Genomic DNA, 18179 nt, shown 5'->3' on the forward strand with positions numbered 1-18179 from the left:
AGTCTGACACAGTGTTAAGGCACCTGCAGCCTTAAAAGGCAACACACAGCCCTGCCTCTGGTCTGCCTAAATAGCTGATATTAGAGATATTTACTTCCACTGTAAATATGGGTGTAGTTCAGCCTATTCAGGTGCAATGGGTACAATACCAACAACTGGGCACCACAGAAGGTAGAGACAAACTCTGTTTTCCAGAGTTCTCTCTTAGCCAGTGTGCCTCCATTTGGGCCTTCCCAAGACACACCAAAAAGAGTTAATCAGTTTAAAGGACTAGCACAGAAGTACATGCAGATTTGCTGACAAAGACAATGCAGACAAAATGGCCCAGTTGCCCTTCAGGTTCATGGAATCCAAGCTTTTTCCCTTCCAAATGGTTTGCCATTAAAAAACTCCCCACAGCAGCAGATCTATTGCATGTTTCAGAGCTGAAAGCTGTTTCTGCACATGCTGAGGGAGAGAGCTGCAGATATCTTTAATTACTAACATGGAGAGAAAGAGGAAACAAGCCAAACTAATGACAATGTGTCACCCAAAACAACAACAAAACTGGGTCCAGGTTCAGACATTGCCACTGAAAGCCAGACAAGGCCCCTTCCAGATCTACAAAGCCTCACACCACCACAAATCTCAATGTTCACCCACATCTGGAGTACACTCTCACATAAAAGGGCACTTTGCTGTTAATTTGATTTGTCCTGCAGGATGAGTGCCCCAACAGCAAAGGAGATCCCACCAGAGTGGGAATTACAGTCACCTGGATTGGACAAGGTGCCTGGTGACACTTCCTCTCTCCCTGCCACTGTGAGGCCAGGCCTGGTGAGCCTGTGGCTCTGTGTGCAGTGTGTTACTCCTACCGTGTTCCAACCATTTGGCTCTCCTGCTTTAATTATTCATTAGTAAGTGGATCAGTGATGGAGTGATCTGATCCATTGAGAAACATGATTCTGTAATCTTTCAAGGCTAGTGTAGATATTTATCTTTTAATCAGTTCCCAGCCAAGATTCCAACCAGTGCTCTGGAAAACCTGACTCAGGACAGTATTTGTTCATCAGCAAGTCATTTCTGATTTGGCAAAATGACTCAAATTAAATATGGCAAAAGAAGAACATGTTGCTGGCCCAAAGATGGCAAAAGGAAACACAGCACTGTTCAAACAAAACTTCACAGATGCACTTCAACCAGCCAGCCCAAACTACATTTCAGTAAGACTATTAGATGATTAGAAGAAATAAAAAACCAAAACCATCACCAAACAAACAAAAACCCACCCCAAAAGCAAACATCAAAAAAACCCTCCAAACACCTCTTTCCTATTTTGAGGCAAGTTTCCAACTAGATACATCCCTTTGTGCATTTCCATAGCAGTTCCACAGCACCAAGGTTAATCCATCAGATGTCACAGGTGCCAACTGCTTCAGAAGTATCACCACCAAAAATATTGGCCCACATTTTTTATGCTATTGCATTTCTGATTCACTTGGCTGATTCTTTACTTGGAAATATTGTGGGTGGTTGTTGCCATGAGGTTTTTTGTCAGTTATCTTAAAATGCCTTCAATTTTTTTATATTTACAGATTGAACATCAAATATGTGCCATACTTATCTGCACACACAAGAATGACCCAAATTCCAAAGGCAATGGAGCTCTGAAGAGGCTGCCACTACTCCTCAGCACTTGGAGAATCAGCTCAACCAGATCCTAATGCTCCCTCCATTTCCCTCTCCACAGCCAGTGGAAGGGATCACAGAGGCACCTGGCACCACTTCCAGCAGGGCACTGGCACCAGCAGAGGATTTAGTGAGCTGGATGACAGTCCCAGAGAGATAAAAAGATGAAAAATCAGGCTGCAAGCAGAAGGGGAAAAAAAGAAACAGTGCATGGATGTAGGCAAATGTAACACATACAACATTAAAAGGCTTTAGATCTCTTGATGTAAGATAAGTTAGAAAAATAATGAATTCAAAGGAAGAATTCTCTACAATTTTTTTTAATCCCTGCATATGTTCAGTCTCCATTTAGTGACAAAAGACTAAAAATAACCCACCCATCAGAACATCACACACTACAGCTCTCACTCTCAAATAAGGAATTTAAGGGCAACTCTCACATGAGAGGAGAGCAGCTTGATGGCAGATAACAATGTTCTCAGTGGCTCCAGGCCCATCCTAGGCCTACAACAACAACAACCCTTCCCAATTGTTATGGAAAACTGAAAACAAACACTAGCAACAAGGATACCAAAACTTGTGTCTCTAAAACACTTGCACGAGCGCCGGGCTGGAGATGATGTAAGCAGAGGTGCTGGGGCAGCTCCATCCCAAACCACAGCGTTTGGATTCTGCAGCCCGCAGTTACAGCCCCACCAAGAAAGGCAAACACCCCCTTAGCACCCCATCAGCCAACAATTGTTTGGGTTAGAGCAGAACAAAGTCAAGGACTGCCAACAAGGAGAGAAGGAGCTGTGAAAATACTCAAAATCGGTGGCACCACAGGCCAGGGGATGTGTACACACACAGCTCTTGTCCCTGGGAAAAAACAGTGTCCTGGGCTTGGGCCCCAAAGGCTTACCTGTAAAAATTTTTAATCTCTAGAGCAGTTACTACAGCTATTATATTAATCTTACTCAATAAAATCCAAAAATTAAAGTAATCCTTGGTAGCTCGGCCAAAATATGACTGGAATCAATCCAGGTACTTTGGATTAGGCAGCAGAATTATGAAACCAGGATAAAAGCTTACATTTGTTTCTTTACAGCTTGGTGTTTGATAATGACCTTATTCTATGACCTCACTGTCATAAAATGCAGGCCTCCTGAACTGGAGAGTTTTTAAAAGTTAAACACAACTGGGGCAAATCTATAATCTTGATATTCCCCTTCAGGGAACAACCTCGTTTGCGTCATGACTTTTTCAGGTCTCTTGCTACATTAGTAACAAAAATCCAGATAAGAGTTGGTGGCAGTGAAAGAAATAGGAAAAATTAAAATTAGCTCAACTGCTGGTAAAGTTGCTCAGATATACAGAAAGATGTGTATTTTCCCTCTGCTCACACAGGTTTAGAATAAGTTTCTGTACAAAACCACAAAGAATTCGCCTGTCCAAACACAAAGTCTGGGAAACATCAGCTTCTCCTTCTCCAAATAAGCAGGTTCACGTCATTTGTTATTACTCTGTTATTATTCTAAGCAGCACACATTAACTGCTTTTGTCTGGAGGCAGAGCACTACTCTGCCATGTCCTTCCAAACTGGAAAAGATTCCCATCTCCTTGATTCCCAACTCGGGCTCACATATGCAATATCCACAAGACTCTGAGAAGTGACTTTTTAATTCCCAAAAGGAACTCCACCCCCCTTCCCACACCCATCATCTCCCTCACTCCACAACACCTCATAAATTCTGGCATCTAAAAACTCACCAGTATTTTAGCAGGCACTATTTGCAGTTTTACATGACAAAGTTACCTACCAGCTGCTTTAAAAGGCACAAAATACAGAAACAGAGTAACTAAACCCATCTTTCTTTTAAAAAAGAAGCTGTGCATATTAAAGTCACAAGTTACCAATTATAAACACGGGGTGAAACACTCTCAAAGACTGGTAACAAATCTTCTCTACCATTCTTACTCTGCTATTTTTTGCAACTAATTTCACACCACCAAAGGAGATGAAGATAAAAAGACAAACACTTTTGGAGAAAATAGTGTCTGTAAAGGCTCTGAATTTCTTTATACCTGGTTATTTAATTCACTGTTTTGCTGACCCTGAAGAGCTACCAAGAACTTATCAAACACAGCTCCAAGGATGCCAGACCTACCACTGTGGTTCTTCAGTGCTACCTAATCATTGTGGCTTTACAACAACCTACAGCAATGGCACCTACAGAGAGTACATTCTGATTTTCAGTCCAAGGGAGGGAACAAACTGAACACAGAGATATGCAAATATTGATTATCGACAGTTCCAAGGCTACTCAACATGAACTATGGAATTGTTTAGCTGATATTAAGCTATTCCTGCAGGAGCACACTGCAGCTGCATGCAGTAGCACACTGTACCTGCATGCACTATTTCCCTAGTAAAAAAATGATTCTGACTTTTTTAATTCCACAACCCCTTCAATTCCAATTCCCCTACATCCCACAACCCCTTCAATTCCAATTCTAGTTTTAGGGGTTTGAACAGAAAACAATGGTTTTCTATTCAGAAAATGCAACTTCCGGGAAGGAGGAAAATGGACAAAGAAGTGTTATCTTCACATCTCAGAAAAGACAGTGACAGGGAGAGTTTGTGCTTCTCAGAAATGGTGGAACTCAGTGAGAACATGGCTACCATACTGCCCAGGCACTTCAGCCAAAGCTTACCTTCATGGCACTCAACACAAGACATTTTCAAAGGTCTCCTCAGCCAGGTCAGTGTGCTGTGCAGTGTGAAGGGTTGTGAGAGATGGAAACAAACTAAGTACTAGAAAATTTTGCAGCTTTTGAATGAAATACACTGGTGGTATCATACACAATTGTTTTCCGACTCATTTTTTTCCTACATAAGGTGGATAAGATCACACAAAACAAAGTGAGGAAAGCTACATTTCCTGCCAGTATGGAGGAAGTTTAGCAATTGCTCACACACAGTGCAAAGAAGCATTCAGAAATAGGAACAATACTCTTTTATTTAGCACAGGAGTCCTTGAAGAACAATGGTTTTATTTCTTAACATGAATAAAGGATTTCTGGCATGGCATCTGGCTTTACACCATTCAATATGGCAAGCCCTTCTTTGAGAGCAAACCCCCATGACACTTGTTTTCTTTAGCACACAGCTCACAGCTTGCATCAGACTTCAGGTGCTCATTACAATTTTTTTTTTTTTTCTGCTTGGTTATGATCTTGATTCCCATGAGAGTCAAGCACTACCTCAGGTTTCACTTTATAGCTAAGCTTCTATAACCTTGCAATGCACAGATGGTACCAATTCCGAGAGAATTTAATGATTACACTCTGCAAGAGGGAGAAGGAAATGTCTGCCCTTCAGCCAAAGCAGCTAATCAGAGCACCTGAAATGCTATCAAGTGATACACCCACTGGTCTGAGGTGGAAACACATACCAGAGAGAGAACAGGATGAATAAACCCATTGATGCCTGACCCCCAGCGTGCACTGGCACTGCCTGGGTAGCACAGCACATGACATCCCTGCTGTGAAACAAGGGAAAATGCTCCTTAACATTTAAAAGCATATCAAAAACCTCATCCATCTGTCAGACAGGTGAGTTGAGTCAGAACATAAAAGCACATCCTAAGCTCCCTCCCTTTAAGCTGCTCTAAAGCCCCCTCTATCAGCAGCACACTGTCCCCAGCATTGAGCTGCCAAGTCATCTGATGGTATGCAGGGGAAAGCAGGCATTCCAGGAAATTATTAATGGGGGGAGGAAATGCAGAGTCCAAACAGTAAAAGGGAGTAGAATGAAGTTAAATAATTAAATGGACAGTTAGAACAAGTGAATAATCCTCAGCATCCAGAACAAGTCAGCCAGAAGGCACCTAAGGCAGCCTTGTGCTCATGCAGAATCCAGTGACCCCACTCTTTCCTGAGTAAAAGCAGGTCAGGGGACACTTCAAGGAGGTCAGAACACCTCCTGACACTTTATTCCATGCCACAGACAAATCCACTGAGGCAAAAGGAAGAGCCACTGAAAAGCTGGGAGGGAGGAAGAACCACAAGAGTGAATAAAGCAGACTCTTAGACTGAGCACTCCTACACAGCTGTGGGTCAGCTTTACCCAAAGCAAGCAACCCACGGCCACTGTCAGTGAGAGCAGATACAGGAAAGGCACAGAAACTCCAGCACTGCATTACAGGCACTTGTAACACACACAAAATAATCAAGTTGTTGAGGTAACAACTTGATCTCAACTGCAAAAGGAACTCATTCAAGTTTGAGCCAGCACTGAACCTGAACAGAAAAAAACCAGGATCATTTTTAATGAAGGCTAATGACTTCCTGAGCTTAACTGCAAAACTGGGATTGGTTTTACATTTTCACTGGATATAGCCTTCAGCATTCTCAAAAGTCACACAAAAAAAAGAAAAAACCAAAGTAGAGTTTGAATTTCCAAAGAAGGTCACCAAGAGACAAGTCTGCTCCAACACTCATTATTAGCAAAAGAGAGCACCTCTGAAATAAATAAATATTCTGCAGGGAGGAGAGAGCTGCTGCTGCTGCTGCTGCAGTTAAATGATGGCTGTCATATGGGATCAGTGTTAGGGCACAGAGCTTCTGCCTCCCATCTTCATCCACACTCACACTGTGCTTCCCCATCTGCACTACTGAAGGCACTCATACAAGGAAAGTTTTAATTGCTGCCTTTCTGCTCTCTCTCCTCTCCACATGCAACCCTGCTCCAAGTGCCACCTTCCCTTTCACTCCATGGAAGGCACTGAACCACTCTGCATTCAGAACATCCTTTCAGTGCAGAAACCTGGGAAATACAAGAAAACTTTAAATTTAACCACTGGGACAATATTGAATTGAAATCCTGATACAGAATTAAAATTCCTTGATGTTGACTCAATCTAATAACTTGGGGGAAGTGTGTGTCAATAAAAAGCTTCACAGCTAATTCACAGAACTGGAAGTACTTTCACATTTTAATTCTTTGTTTGTAGTTAAACCTTTGTAGATTGTACTCAAGTAGAGTTAGGTCAATTAGTTATGGCATCAACAGTCACACTGTACCTGTTTAGCCAAAGAATTAAACACACACAAATACCAAACTGCCTTTTTTTCATCCACTGACCATAGATGTGCATGGAAACATCAATTAGCCAAGGTCAATGCAAGGAATCCTATTTAATACAGGTGTCACAAAGGTTCCCAAACTCCAACTCAAACTGGTGATTGCCCTCTGTTCATAAAAACTTCATTGTTCTTCCCAGCAAGACAGGCATCTCTTCCTTTCCTTTCACTGATGACACACCCTGATTACACACTTGGCTTTTTCAACTAGTTTTCAAAGCTGCTTCAGTCAATCTGGGGAGAAGCTCCTCTACTTGTTTGCAATAAGTAAACAAAATGCTAAAAAATCAAAAGCAATGACAACTAAGAAAAAAGATCTATTACCTTTAGTCATCAAGCTGTCTTCCTGTCCTTTTGTCTAAGTAGGCAAAAGGTGTGCAGGTGTGGGGGTTTTGTTAAACACTGTTTTGTTAGACACTGCTGAGATGTGCACATACCCAAAAAAAAAAAAACAATGCTGGAGAGTCCAGGTCAAAGAAATGCCCTATGAAATTAAAAAAATAAAAAACAAAAACCAAACATCAAACAGAAGAGACAGAAAGTTCTACAGGATCAGATGCAGAACTCCTCCCTGCATTACATGATTGCCAAATCCATCAGAAGCAGGAATCAGCACAGGTTTGAAATATAAATACCAGAATCTCATCAAGGAGACAAAATGTTTAAGTTCAAGTCTTACCATAACTGTGCCTTTCCCAATTGGTGAAATTAAAATTCAATAAATATAAGCTGCATTTTGCTTTTTCTGGTAATATCTTTCTGTAAAAGAACCAAAGGAGCAGAGTGTGGCCATATTTAATAAAAGCAATATTCAGAGAAGGCCATTATTAATAAGCTATTGTATTTAAATGCACAGGAACAGCAAAATTTCCATAATTGAAGATTCTTTAATACAGAAATAATCAGCCTGTTCTATATTTTCATTAAATCAAGACATTCATAGATATTAATGAAAAGAAAAAAACAATCAGAACACAGCTGAACAGAAAACAGAACACAACTGAAAAAAAATTTGCTTTATAGTCAGGGATCTGGATTTTTTCAGGAACAGCTCAGAAGTTTGGGGGGCATCAGTACTTACACAAACTTCAATAGCACAAAACAGATTCAGGGAACTCCACACAGAAAAACAACAGAAGAAACAGGCCACACAAGTGCTGGGACTTGTACAAAATGACATCATCAGAAAAAGCACCTTAAGAAGATTCTCTCAACGAGACAGCATCAAGTAATGATCAGCATCATCCCTTTCTGCCAAACAAGACCAGAGGAAAGCTGCAGATAATTAAGTCATTCCAACCAGAAGCTTTCAACTCTTTCAGCAACACCCTTCTGTCTAAACATACAATTCTGTCCTCTCTTCAAGTAAGTTTATTGCAACAGAACTGAACTTGTCATTATTCTTATAAACAAAACAACCAATAGCCACAGGAAAACTCTTTCATACTGCAAAGGCACTATGAGGAACAATTACCTACCCTGATTTGACACAAATCCCCTTCTCACAGAGTTACTGCAAAGTCCAAACCAAATCCCTCTCCCCTCTCTGCAGACAGTGATCTCCTGCACTGCTTTGCAGCCATCATAGTGCAGGTGCCAGCAGCAGCTACAGACACAGTGAAAGCAGAGTCTGCTGCTAGAACACCAGATCCCCTTCCCTCCCTGCAGGCCCCTGTGCAGCCAGCACAAGGATTGGGAAGGATCCTTCTAAGGCAGCACTGGACATCCTTCATCTTCACCACAGCTCTTGGAGGGAAAATAAATATCACAGAGAAGAGACATATTATTTGTCTAATACAGGCACCAATTTTGAGAATCTTCTGTGAGCTTCATCACCTGCCTTGACTCCCTCATCCAGACTCCTTAGCTGCTTCCCTCACCTTCTCCATCTCCCCTCCTTTCCCCTTCCTACTTGTAAGCTCACAGATGCTCTGGAGATGGCTCATGCATTTCCTAATTAAGTCCTGTACCAAAACCCAAAGATACCTGCAAACATTCCAAGAAGTAGATGAACACTAACAATCCAGGCATCTGAAGCCATAAACCACAACCTTTAGCAACAACATAACAAGGTTGTTCTAGACCATCTCACCAAGCTGGGGGAAAAGCCTCCTATTTTCCACTTCCCCATTCTCACCCTGAAATACAAGTTTAATGTTCAAATGTATTTCGAGATTAAGCTTTTGGTTACCACAATATCCCAACACACAAGAAGTAAAACAGAGGCCAGGAGGAATGTACATAGTTCATGTCATAAAGCAGCTACTGCAGACTAGGGCACATGTTTCAACAAACAGCAGAAGGAAATCCAAGTTATTATTCCTAGAGCTGCTTACCCTACTTTCTACAAACATCTACTGAAGCCTTTTGAAATGAAGTGTCAAGTGTCCCATAAGAGCAAACAAGTGACTAAAGTGCAGAACTCCAAAGGAGGATTTCCAGCGCTGATCTGTGCTGCAGAAAGACACAACAGCTAACCAGGAGATAACAGCCCTGCAGCAGTTCCTCTGAACCCTCTCTACTGCTCATGAGTAGGGAGGAGGAGGGAAAGCACTGCTTAGCTCTCTTTTTAATAAAATCTGAAGCCAAATTTGAAGCAGAAGGAGCGACTCTCCACTAAAAAACTCTGTGAAAAAGAAAGCTCCTTTCTAAACCACCTGGATGGCTGTGATGGTGCTTGGTTGAGGGTTTGTGGAGCCATATCTGTATCTGTCCTGCAGCACAGATGTCTCATCAACACCTCAGAGTTACCAGCTGTATTTCACACTAGAATCATAAGGTGGGAAACTTGTCTGATCATTCTAGCACTTCAGCAGACTGCAAGAATACACAAAGGCCTTTTGACCACAACTCAGTTTCAATTTGAATTAATTCATTCATAGCTTCAATAAAAACCAAAAGGAAAAACTTGACTACCAGAGAAATTTGTCCCATAGTTCTGTACACCTTCTGGAACTTTAGTTTCTCCAGAACTGAAACTTTAAAAACTCATGAAAGCAGAAGTTGGAGTGCTCATCAAGCAAGCAAGCACAGAACTCCAGTGATAACAATGGGAACTGGAAATGCTCGGCAGGCATTCCATCTTTACTCACCAGATCACTGACTAAATGCACCAAACTAATTAAAGTAACTCTATAAAACTACCCCTGGAAGAAGAGATGTGTTGAACAGCCCATGCCGTGTCTCAGGATCCTTATCCTGTACTGGAGGGATAAGGAACAGAGATGCACTTGCAGTGATTTCAGCACAGAGTGAGCCTCCTGTCACTGTTACACCCTGCAGGATTAATAACCAGCAAGAGGAAAAAGCACAGCGAGCAGTGACAGCGCTTTCATGGAAACAACAGAGCACGTTCCATAGGATGCCAGCACAGGCCAGTGGCAGACAAAGCTGGAAAAGCGGCTGCGTGTCGCCTGCGTCCAGGCCTTATCAGCTCCCTGCCAGCAGAGCTGTTTGCTGGGCATGTGACTTTTCCATGACCAACTTTTTAATTTGGTACTCTACTGGATTAACAATGCATTACATTCATGTCTTAAAGGGCAACTTACAGGGAATGGAGCAACCCCGGGAATTAAGCAGAGCCTTAAACACAGGAGAGCAGCCTGTGGTGACATGGGCCTCACAGCCCTGTCTGTCCATGCCAGGCCAGCACAGCCTCACAGGCTGGAGCAGGAGTGTCCAGCCAGGCTGTCCCCCCAGCCCACACACCCTGCACTGCAGCCAGCACCTTGCACAGGGCTGTTATCAGCTCCAAGGTGTGGGGCAGAGAGCAGGAGCTCAAACACAACACCCCAGACCTCGTTTCGGGACAGGCAAAGCAGCTCATGCCCTCTCCTCCAAAAGGACAGGATCCCCTTTTTTGTTGAAGTTTAAAAAACAAAACTTCTCAAATTTTCCAAAAGCAAGGAAGAGAGGCTTAGACATAGAGAGGTAGGGAGCAGCTTTCTCTCCACATTTCAAACACCACTGCACATCAGAACATGGAAACCACAAGCACATGCACGGCTCCAATCTGGCCTCTCACTTGTATCTGAGCATCCATTCATGTCTCTCCCACCACCACCAAATCCCTATCCCTTCCTCCTGCACTGACACACAAAAAACACGAACTGGGAAGCTACAGAATGAAGTGAGAACAGTCAAAATGTCTTAGCTGTGCTGCTGATCCGTCCACACAAACCTGAGAATAACTTAACACCAGATCACAAGAACGATGATTAATGGTGCAAGCATATCCTGTTCCTAAGAGACACAAAGTTACAATTAACATCTAAATAGTATTTATAGGCTTCAGGTTTACCACACTTTGTCATCAGTAGACACAAAGATCCAAAATATAACCTTTGCTGTTTCAAAGTTGCCTATAAAGGAAAAATTGTATCTATTTCACTTTCACTCTAACTTTAAAAAGTTTTAGCATCTTGTTAAAAAGAGAACTGGCACGCTCAGCAGCTATTATGAATCACTGGCTGACTTCCCCACTTTCCACATCTTTAAAGATAATCACAATTACATCACTAATAATCCATTATTTATCCTGATTCCCGTCATCCAGTGACTGAGAAGTTTCTACACTGCCTTTTTCAAAGCTCAATGTGACAGGAAACAAAACCATACATGTTCTTCTTCCACCAAAAATTGCTTTTAAATAATATTTGATATAAAGAAAAAGAGGGGAAAAAAGCCAGAGCACAGAACTGCCCCTCCTAAAGTTTGGAGAGCACCACAAAATTTCTAGCACTTTCTCAGGTAATTGTTAATATTTTACATCTAATTCATACTGATAACACAGAAAACAGACATTAAAATAATCCAGTCTTTTCATTTAGACATAATTTTTAAAAATTATTCTCAAGATTCAAGATCTATAATAAGATCTTTTTCTACAAAAAGCCTACATTTCAACATTCTGGTTTTGCTGAGTTTTGATCCATGAATCATCAAGAACATTCTGTGGCAAATCCATACCAGCTTTTAAACTAAAATACAAATACATCTTTAAAGCACAAACACAGCCACAGGCACTTTTTAGAAAAGGAATAAACTCCTTTAAGGGGCATGTATTCCATTCTATTAAGTAAATAATGCAGATTTAAGGGGGGCATGAATACACTGTCAGCATAAACTGACTACTTGATTGGTTTCAGCTTTGTTTAATCATTACTCCTTCAAGTGGTGAATGTGTTTTACTGGTATTTTTTAATAAAATACACCTCCATCCCCTGTGCCCCCCTCCCACCCAAAAAACCCCCAGACAAACAAAAAGGGGGAAAAAATCAACATAACAGAAAACCAGCCCAACAGGTACACGGAGAATGGGGATGAAGTAACCGGCGGGGTGACACCAGAGCAGCTCCGTGGCAAAGCCAAAAACCTCAATTAGAATCAGGAGCCCGGCCCAGCACTGCAGCGAGGGCTCAAACTCCTCACCGAGCCAGAGTCGGTGATAAAGGGAAAAACACGCCTTCAGCAGCTCGCTTTCTCCTGTCACATCACCCACACCCGGGAATGATGATGGAAAAGGCGAATTTTTAGCACTTTTCCCCCCAGCTCCCATCTCCAGGCGGCAGCTCCCCGGCCATCAGCCGCTCTCCCTCCCATCCTTGCTGGCCGTGACGGAGGACCCAGGGAAACGCCGGCTCATCCTCCCCACGGGACAGGCCCGATCTCCCCGGGACAGAAAACTCCTCCGGGAAAGAAAGCAGCGAGGGCGGGCGCCGGGGCCGAGCGGCCGCTCCCGCCGGGCCGCCCCCCTCACGCGGGCCCGCCTTGGGGCTCCCCCGTACCTGGCAGTGTGAGACGACGAGGCTCTGGTTGCCTTCCCCGTGGTACTTCCATTCATTCTCATCCATCTTCTCCACTTCCATGCCCGGCCCGGGCCGCGCGGAGGGCAGGAGCAGCCGCCGGCCCCGCCGCCTCACGCCGCCACCATCGCGGCTGCGCCACCCGCCCTCGGCCGCGGGAAGTCCCGCCCGCCGCGGCCGCCATCTTGGAGCCGGGCAGCGCCGCCGAGCCGCCATGGCGGGGCCGGGCAGCGCGGCCGGGGCAGCGGGAGCCCTCAGGCGCCGCCCGGGCAGAGCCGGCGGCGGAAAAGGATCTTCTACCTCCGGGAACGGCCGGTCAAAGGAGGGGACGGCCCCGCACTGCTCTCACCTTCAGTCCTGTGTGTAGTTTTGGGCACCACACCGTAAAAAAAGGGACTAAGCTGTTGGAGAGCATCTGAAGGATGCAGAAAGACCGGCAGGGAAAGGCTTGTGAGGAACAGCAGAGGGCACTTGGTTTGTTCAGCCCGGAGAGAAGGAGACTGGGGAGAGACCTCATCTTTGTCAGGAACGCACCCAGAGCGGGGTCGGGCACTGAACAGGCTCCCCTCAGTGACAGCCCCGAGCTGACAGAGCTCAGGCAGGGTTTGGACACTGCTCTCAGGGACAGGGTGGGATCTGGGGCTGTCCAGGAGCTGGACTCTGATCCCGATGGGTCCCTCCAGCTCTGAGTGTTCTGCGGTGTGGGGTGCGCACACAACGTGCTCACTGTGTGGAACATGAGCTCGGGCAGAGGCTCTGTGCATGGTCCTGCACCCAACATAGGGCAGGATTGACCCCTTTGGGATTGCGTTCCACAGAATCAATTAGGCTGGAAAACATCTCCAAGACCATCAAGACCAACTTACAACCAGTCACCACCTTTAAACCCGGCACTAAGTGCCACATGCAGTCTTTCCTTAAACACCTCCAGTGACTCCATCATCCCCCCGGGCAGTCCTTGCAATGTCTGTTCAGCTCCAGTTTCCAGTTACGCTGGTTTGAGTTCTACAGATGTTTTCTCTTGCAGTCAAGTGTCTGTGTAATTAGCCTTGTGCTCCAATATACCAAGTCATTCCAATACCCAATGTTAGAAGCAGAAAGATGAACATCTGTGTAACATTCTTTTAAAATTAAACACTAAGCTGTTTTCCCAAGTATGAATATACACATACATGATTTACAATAAATAGAAAACAATCTAAAGATCCAAACCTCCTATCACAAACACAGGATTAAACTCTAGAACCCTTAATCCAGTAATTTTTATGACTATGAGTTTTGACCACAAGCAGTGAAACTTACCCTTCAATGACCATTTTAAAACAATCTCTAAGGGCTCTCTGAAATTCCCCCTTTTCTTTCCTGTGTCCTCACAAGGCTCTTCATGACAGGGGCCAGGCTGGCACAAAAAGAGGTAATTAACACTCAGAAGCTTTCCTCTGTATAATGAACATTTGTATAATTTGGATAGTACCCAAACTTGACTCTCTATTGTAGCTTTTCAAAACAAAGTCAAAGTGAAGTAAACAGTACCTTTTTTATGCAGAGAGAAGATGCACTTAGAACGCTGAAAATAAAACTTGCATAAATCTGCAATGAGTCACTGATCTTTTTTTTAAATGTGTGTGGTGTAATTAAACATATCATCCAATAATTTCACTAAACTTAAAAAACAGGAGTTAAACAAAATATGTGCTAAAATACTAACAATCATTTTTCCTTTTTTAGTATACTATACATGCCTACATGAAAAATGAATCTTGCTCCTTTGACCATTTGATAAAGATGAAAATAATGACAGTGATTTCTTTAAAGTAGGCTTCTGTCATCTGTGTTTGCAAAGTTTCTCTATGCTGTGTTACTAGAAATACATATGTAAAATACAGAATTAACCATACTATTCTGTCTTTTAAGAGTGTTATTAAAAAGTTTCACTCAGGACTGTAAGACTGTGGTATTTATCATACTATCATTAAAAAATAACTGTACTTCAGGGAAATAGTATTTGAACACTTATTAGGCCTACACCAAGAAATGCATAGGGAAATAATACCAATGTGTTGTCTTGCAATGGCAAAACTAATTTGTCTCAATTTTAAAAGGAACTCTAGCACAGCACATTCTTTCATAGTTCTGAAAAGTGCACACCTACAGAATTAAAAACTAAGTGCAGGTTTGAGTGCACAGGTAAACAACACTGAGGACACCAAGTTTGAACACACTCCCTCTCTCCAGCAAGGCACTTCCCTCCCCTCCTCTTCCTCCAGCGTTCCAGGGTGCAGAACTGCCACTTGGGCAATTTGAGGCAGTGCTCTGAAAACACACAGGTGAAATTAAACCTGGAGGGAAAAAAGCCTACTTAACACATGTTATTTCTCCCTGCATTATCAGGTCTTATTACTCATTCCATGTATTATCTACAACGTGCTTGGACTGAACTATCAGAAGCTTTGGTGCCATTAATGCCATTCAGGTATTACTTAACTGGAATTCCCCTGTCAGGTGGTGCAACTACAGCTGGTGTAGACACACCTGGATGGGTTTTAATTATGTACCTTGAGGTCTGCACAGAGCTCAGTGACCTGCAACACCCACCCAGGGATCTCAGCAGATGGCCAGGTACCCTGTGGTATTTCAGTATGTAAATAAAGGAGTTTGAAACTGCAGCAGGAATGCATAATGTAAGAGTACCTTCAGTTCTCCAGCCCCCACTTCATCCCCTCAGCAGCTCTTTTTTGCTGTTTGAAGGAGTCAGAAGAGCCTGAAATCTCTTTTCCTCAGAGAGCTGTAACTGCATTGTGCTTTATGGCACAATCCCTGTTTCTTGGGATACTTTGGTATTGGGAAGCCATCAACACTGGACTCTCATTTGCCATCTTTTGCAATTTGTAAATTCACCAGGGAATGAGAATGAAATTGAACAGTCAACAGTTCACATATTCACTTTGAGGAGCAAAAAAAGTATCAGGCAAGTATTTAATGTTAACATTCTTTGCTATAAAAAGTTCATTAAATCCATATCTGAGGAGAAAAAAATAGCATTACCTGAGACTTGTGATAAAATTGGGTGCCAATAATACAAAGGTCTTGTAAGCTCATGAGAAGGATTTTTGCTATAATAGGTGCATCTTAATTCTCCTGGTTCCTAAAATGAAAGAGGCTTCTGTATAAAAGAAAGGATGTTTTGTTCTTTATGAAAAGAATAATCATGACACAAAATATCCTATCCTGTGACCTAGAAACATCTGCCTGGAGAAATCAGGTTTAAAAATCACAAATTCAAGGCAATGAGTCCAAAAATATTAAATGGACTTGATAATACAATAGTGAAATTGCACTACAAAGTACCATTACTATTTGTTTCAAATTACTGCACCATTTTCAGTTTCAAAAGATAGAATTCTGCTGAAATAGGATTGAGTTTCCTACTTATATTTTACTCAGACCAGCAGAAATAAAACATACTTATGTAACTCACATCATTCAAATGTTCAAGCTTTGCCATTTTTCTCATATCAGGCTGCACCATGCCACTGTTATTTCTCGAATCCCTGGTTTTTCTACATAATTTCACACACATACTAGAAGTGCAGGAAATTTCATGCTCCAACTGTTATTTCACCATCTCACACTGACTAAGAATCACTGACCCTACAAAGAAAAACAGATTACAATGGGACTGCAGTGTGTCATTTGGTGGCTTTTTTTAGAAAGCATATGTAGTGCTTTGAACCACAGTAAAATATTGGAGAAATAAAGGAAGTCATGGCTTCAGGAATAAGGCCATAAGTAACAGGAAAGGTGACTTTATCTGAATAAAGATAAACCCACATCTATGTTGTTAGCAGATTAGAGCTTGCACAAACTTACCACAGATATGGATCAACAGACATTATAACTATCAAGAGCTTTATTGCTGCATACAGTCTGAGAGAGTTATAAAGCTGTAGACACAGCATAAAGAAAAACTCTGTACTGTATAACTTCAAAGAATTTCCAGGACAGACAATATTTTTTACACGTAGACAAGACAATTAAAAAACATTTCCTGTACACAGGAGGCCTGTACATTTATTGAAAAGAAAATCAACTACTTACCAGTGGGACATGACCCAAAACACAAACAAATGAAAAAAGGTGTTCTGATTTTTTTTTTTTTTGATTGGTAAGAGAATACATGATAAACTGTAGGAGGTCATTAAAGCAAAAAAACTATGGTGAAATTCTAGTAGCTTTGACAGGGTATTAAGGCAGAAAGGGACAAGACCAACCCCATCTAAGCACCTCCTTAAAGTTTGTTTTTACAGCCTCTAATCTGCAGGCAGGGAAGGAAAGATGAAGGGATAAAGAGCTTTTAGGTCTTGCCTGAAAGGACATATTTAAGGACATATTAAAGGACGTACCAGCAACTAAACATCAAAATACTCTTTCCATAAAGAGGTGAATGCAGATCAGTTCTGTAGCCTGGGCAGAACTCAGGTAGCCACAGGACTTGTGGTGCTTTCAGGCCAGGCCAACACTCCTCGGTGCAGGTACTTGCTGTTAATGTTGCACTGTTTGCTCACCATCAAACATCTCTCCCAACTGCTCCTGTGAAAACGTTTATTGTGTCCTATCACAAATATTCCCCAGCCTTGTGCCCAGCCCTTGGACCTGTTAATGGTTTAAGGACAGCATTCAACTTTTTTTTTTACCTGTGTCAAAAGACCTTCTCTTTAAACAGGGAAGAGAATGTGTGGATTAACCTGGTTTTCAGCTAAATTGCCATCATTTGGCAACAGTTCTGTAGGAAACCTTGAAACCTTCCCCATCAGAACTTTCAGTTCACTGAGTACAAGGTCTCCTGAAGATAAATTACTAATTTATGTGTAAACTGGTCACATGTTAACATTTCAGTTTATACCCAGAAACACCAATCTACCATAGATGGAAAACACCAAACAGCAAGATATAGAATGGTACAGACACACTGGGCATCAGTTTCTTTTGTACTTACTGAGAAATTCAGATTTATGTTCCTTGGCACAGCTATCAAATACTTTCAAAGATAGAGATCCTTCAATCCATATGCACTGTAGATTGTTTTTATTATTTTTATTAGCACTGTAGTGTTAATAACTTTGGAGCGATCTCATTATGCAAATGGCATCATAAAATTCAATGTTCCCCCAACCAGCTCCCTTGAAGAACCAATTCACTGGATTTGTCATGATTGATCCCAATAAGCAGAAGTGATAAATAGCCAAGAGACACCTCAAATTCTAAGCCTGACATTATCTGTCATGTCCATGACATGAACCCAGATGTAATGCAGTTCCCAAGCAGAGACACCAAATAAACATTAAGGACTCTCAAAAGGGTGATCTTCTTCTCCATTCCCATCCGGCCATGTATTCCCATGCCTCTCTCACATCACCCTTGTCACACGGACACCCATGAGTCACCTCAGAGTCACCCTCATGAGTCACCTCATTTGATTATTCATCGAATGAATGGCTGAGTTTTCCCTGGTGGGATTTTTCCCAGAAAGTTGTTTATTTGACTCAGCACAGCAGCGTGACAGGGCACAGCCACCCGAGTGCC

At 42.5% G+C, this 18179-nt stretch overlaps 1 protein-coding gene across 1 annotated transcript in view; it reads right to left on the reverse strand.

Annotated features, from left to right (window-relative positions):
• The window catches only part of IPPK (inositol-pentakisphosphate 2-kinase), a 30265-nt gene extending 17500 nt beyond the window's left edge, over positions 1-12765 (reverse strand). Inside the window, exon 1 of the mRNA XM_054640300.2 lies at positions 12579-12765. Coding sequence (XP_054496275.1) covers positions 12579-12659 — 81 coding nt within the window. The 5' untranslated portion in view covers positions 12660-12765. The remainder of the gene's footprint in view (positions 1-12578) is intronic.
• Between the last annotated feature and the right edge of the window lie 5414 nt (positions 12766-18179).

Source organism: Agelaius phoeniceus, chromosome 11 (genome assembly GCF_051311805.1).
Source record: "Agelaius phoeniceus isolate bAgePho1 chromosome 11, bAgePho1.hap1, whole genome shotgun sequence".
Taxonomy (NCBI): domain Eukaryota; kingdom Metazoa; phylum Chordata; class Aves; order Passeriformes; family Icteridae; genus Agelaius; species Agelaius phoeniceus.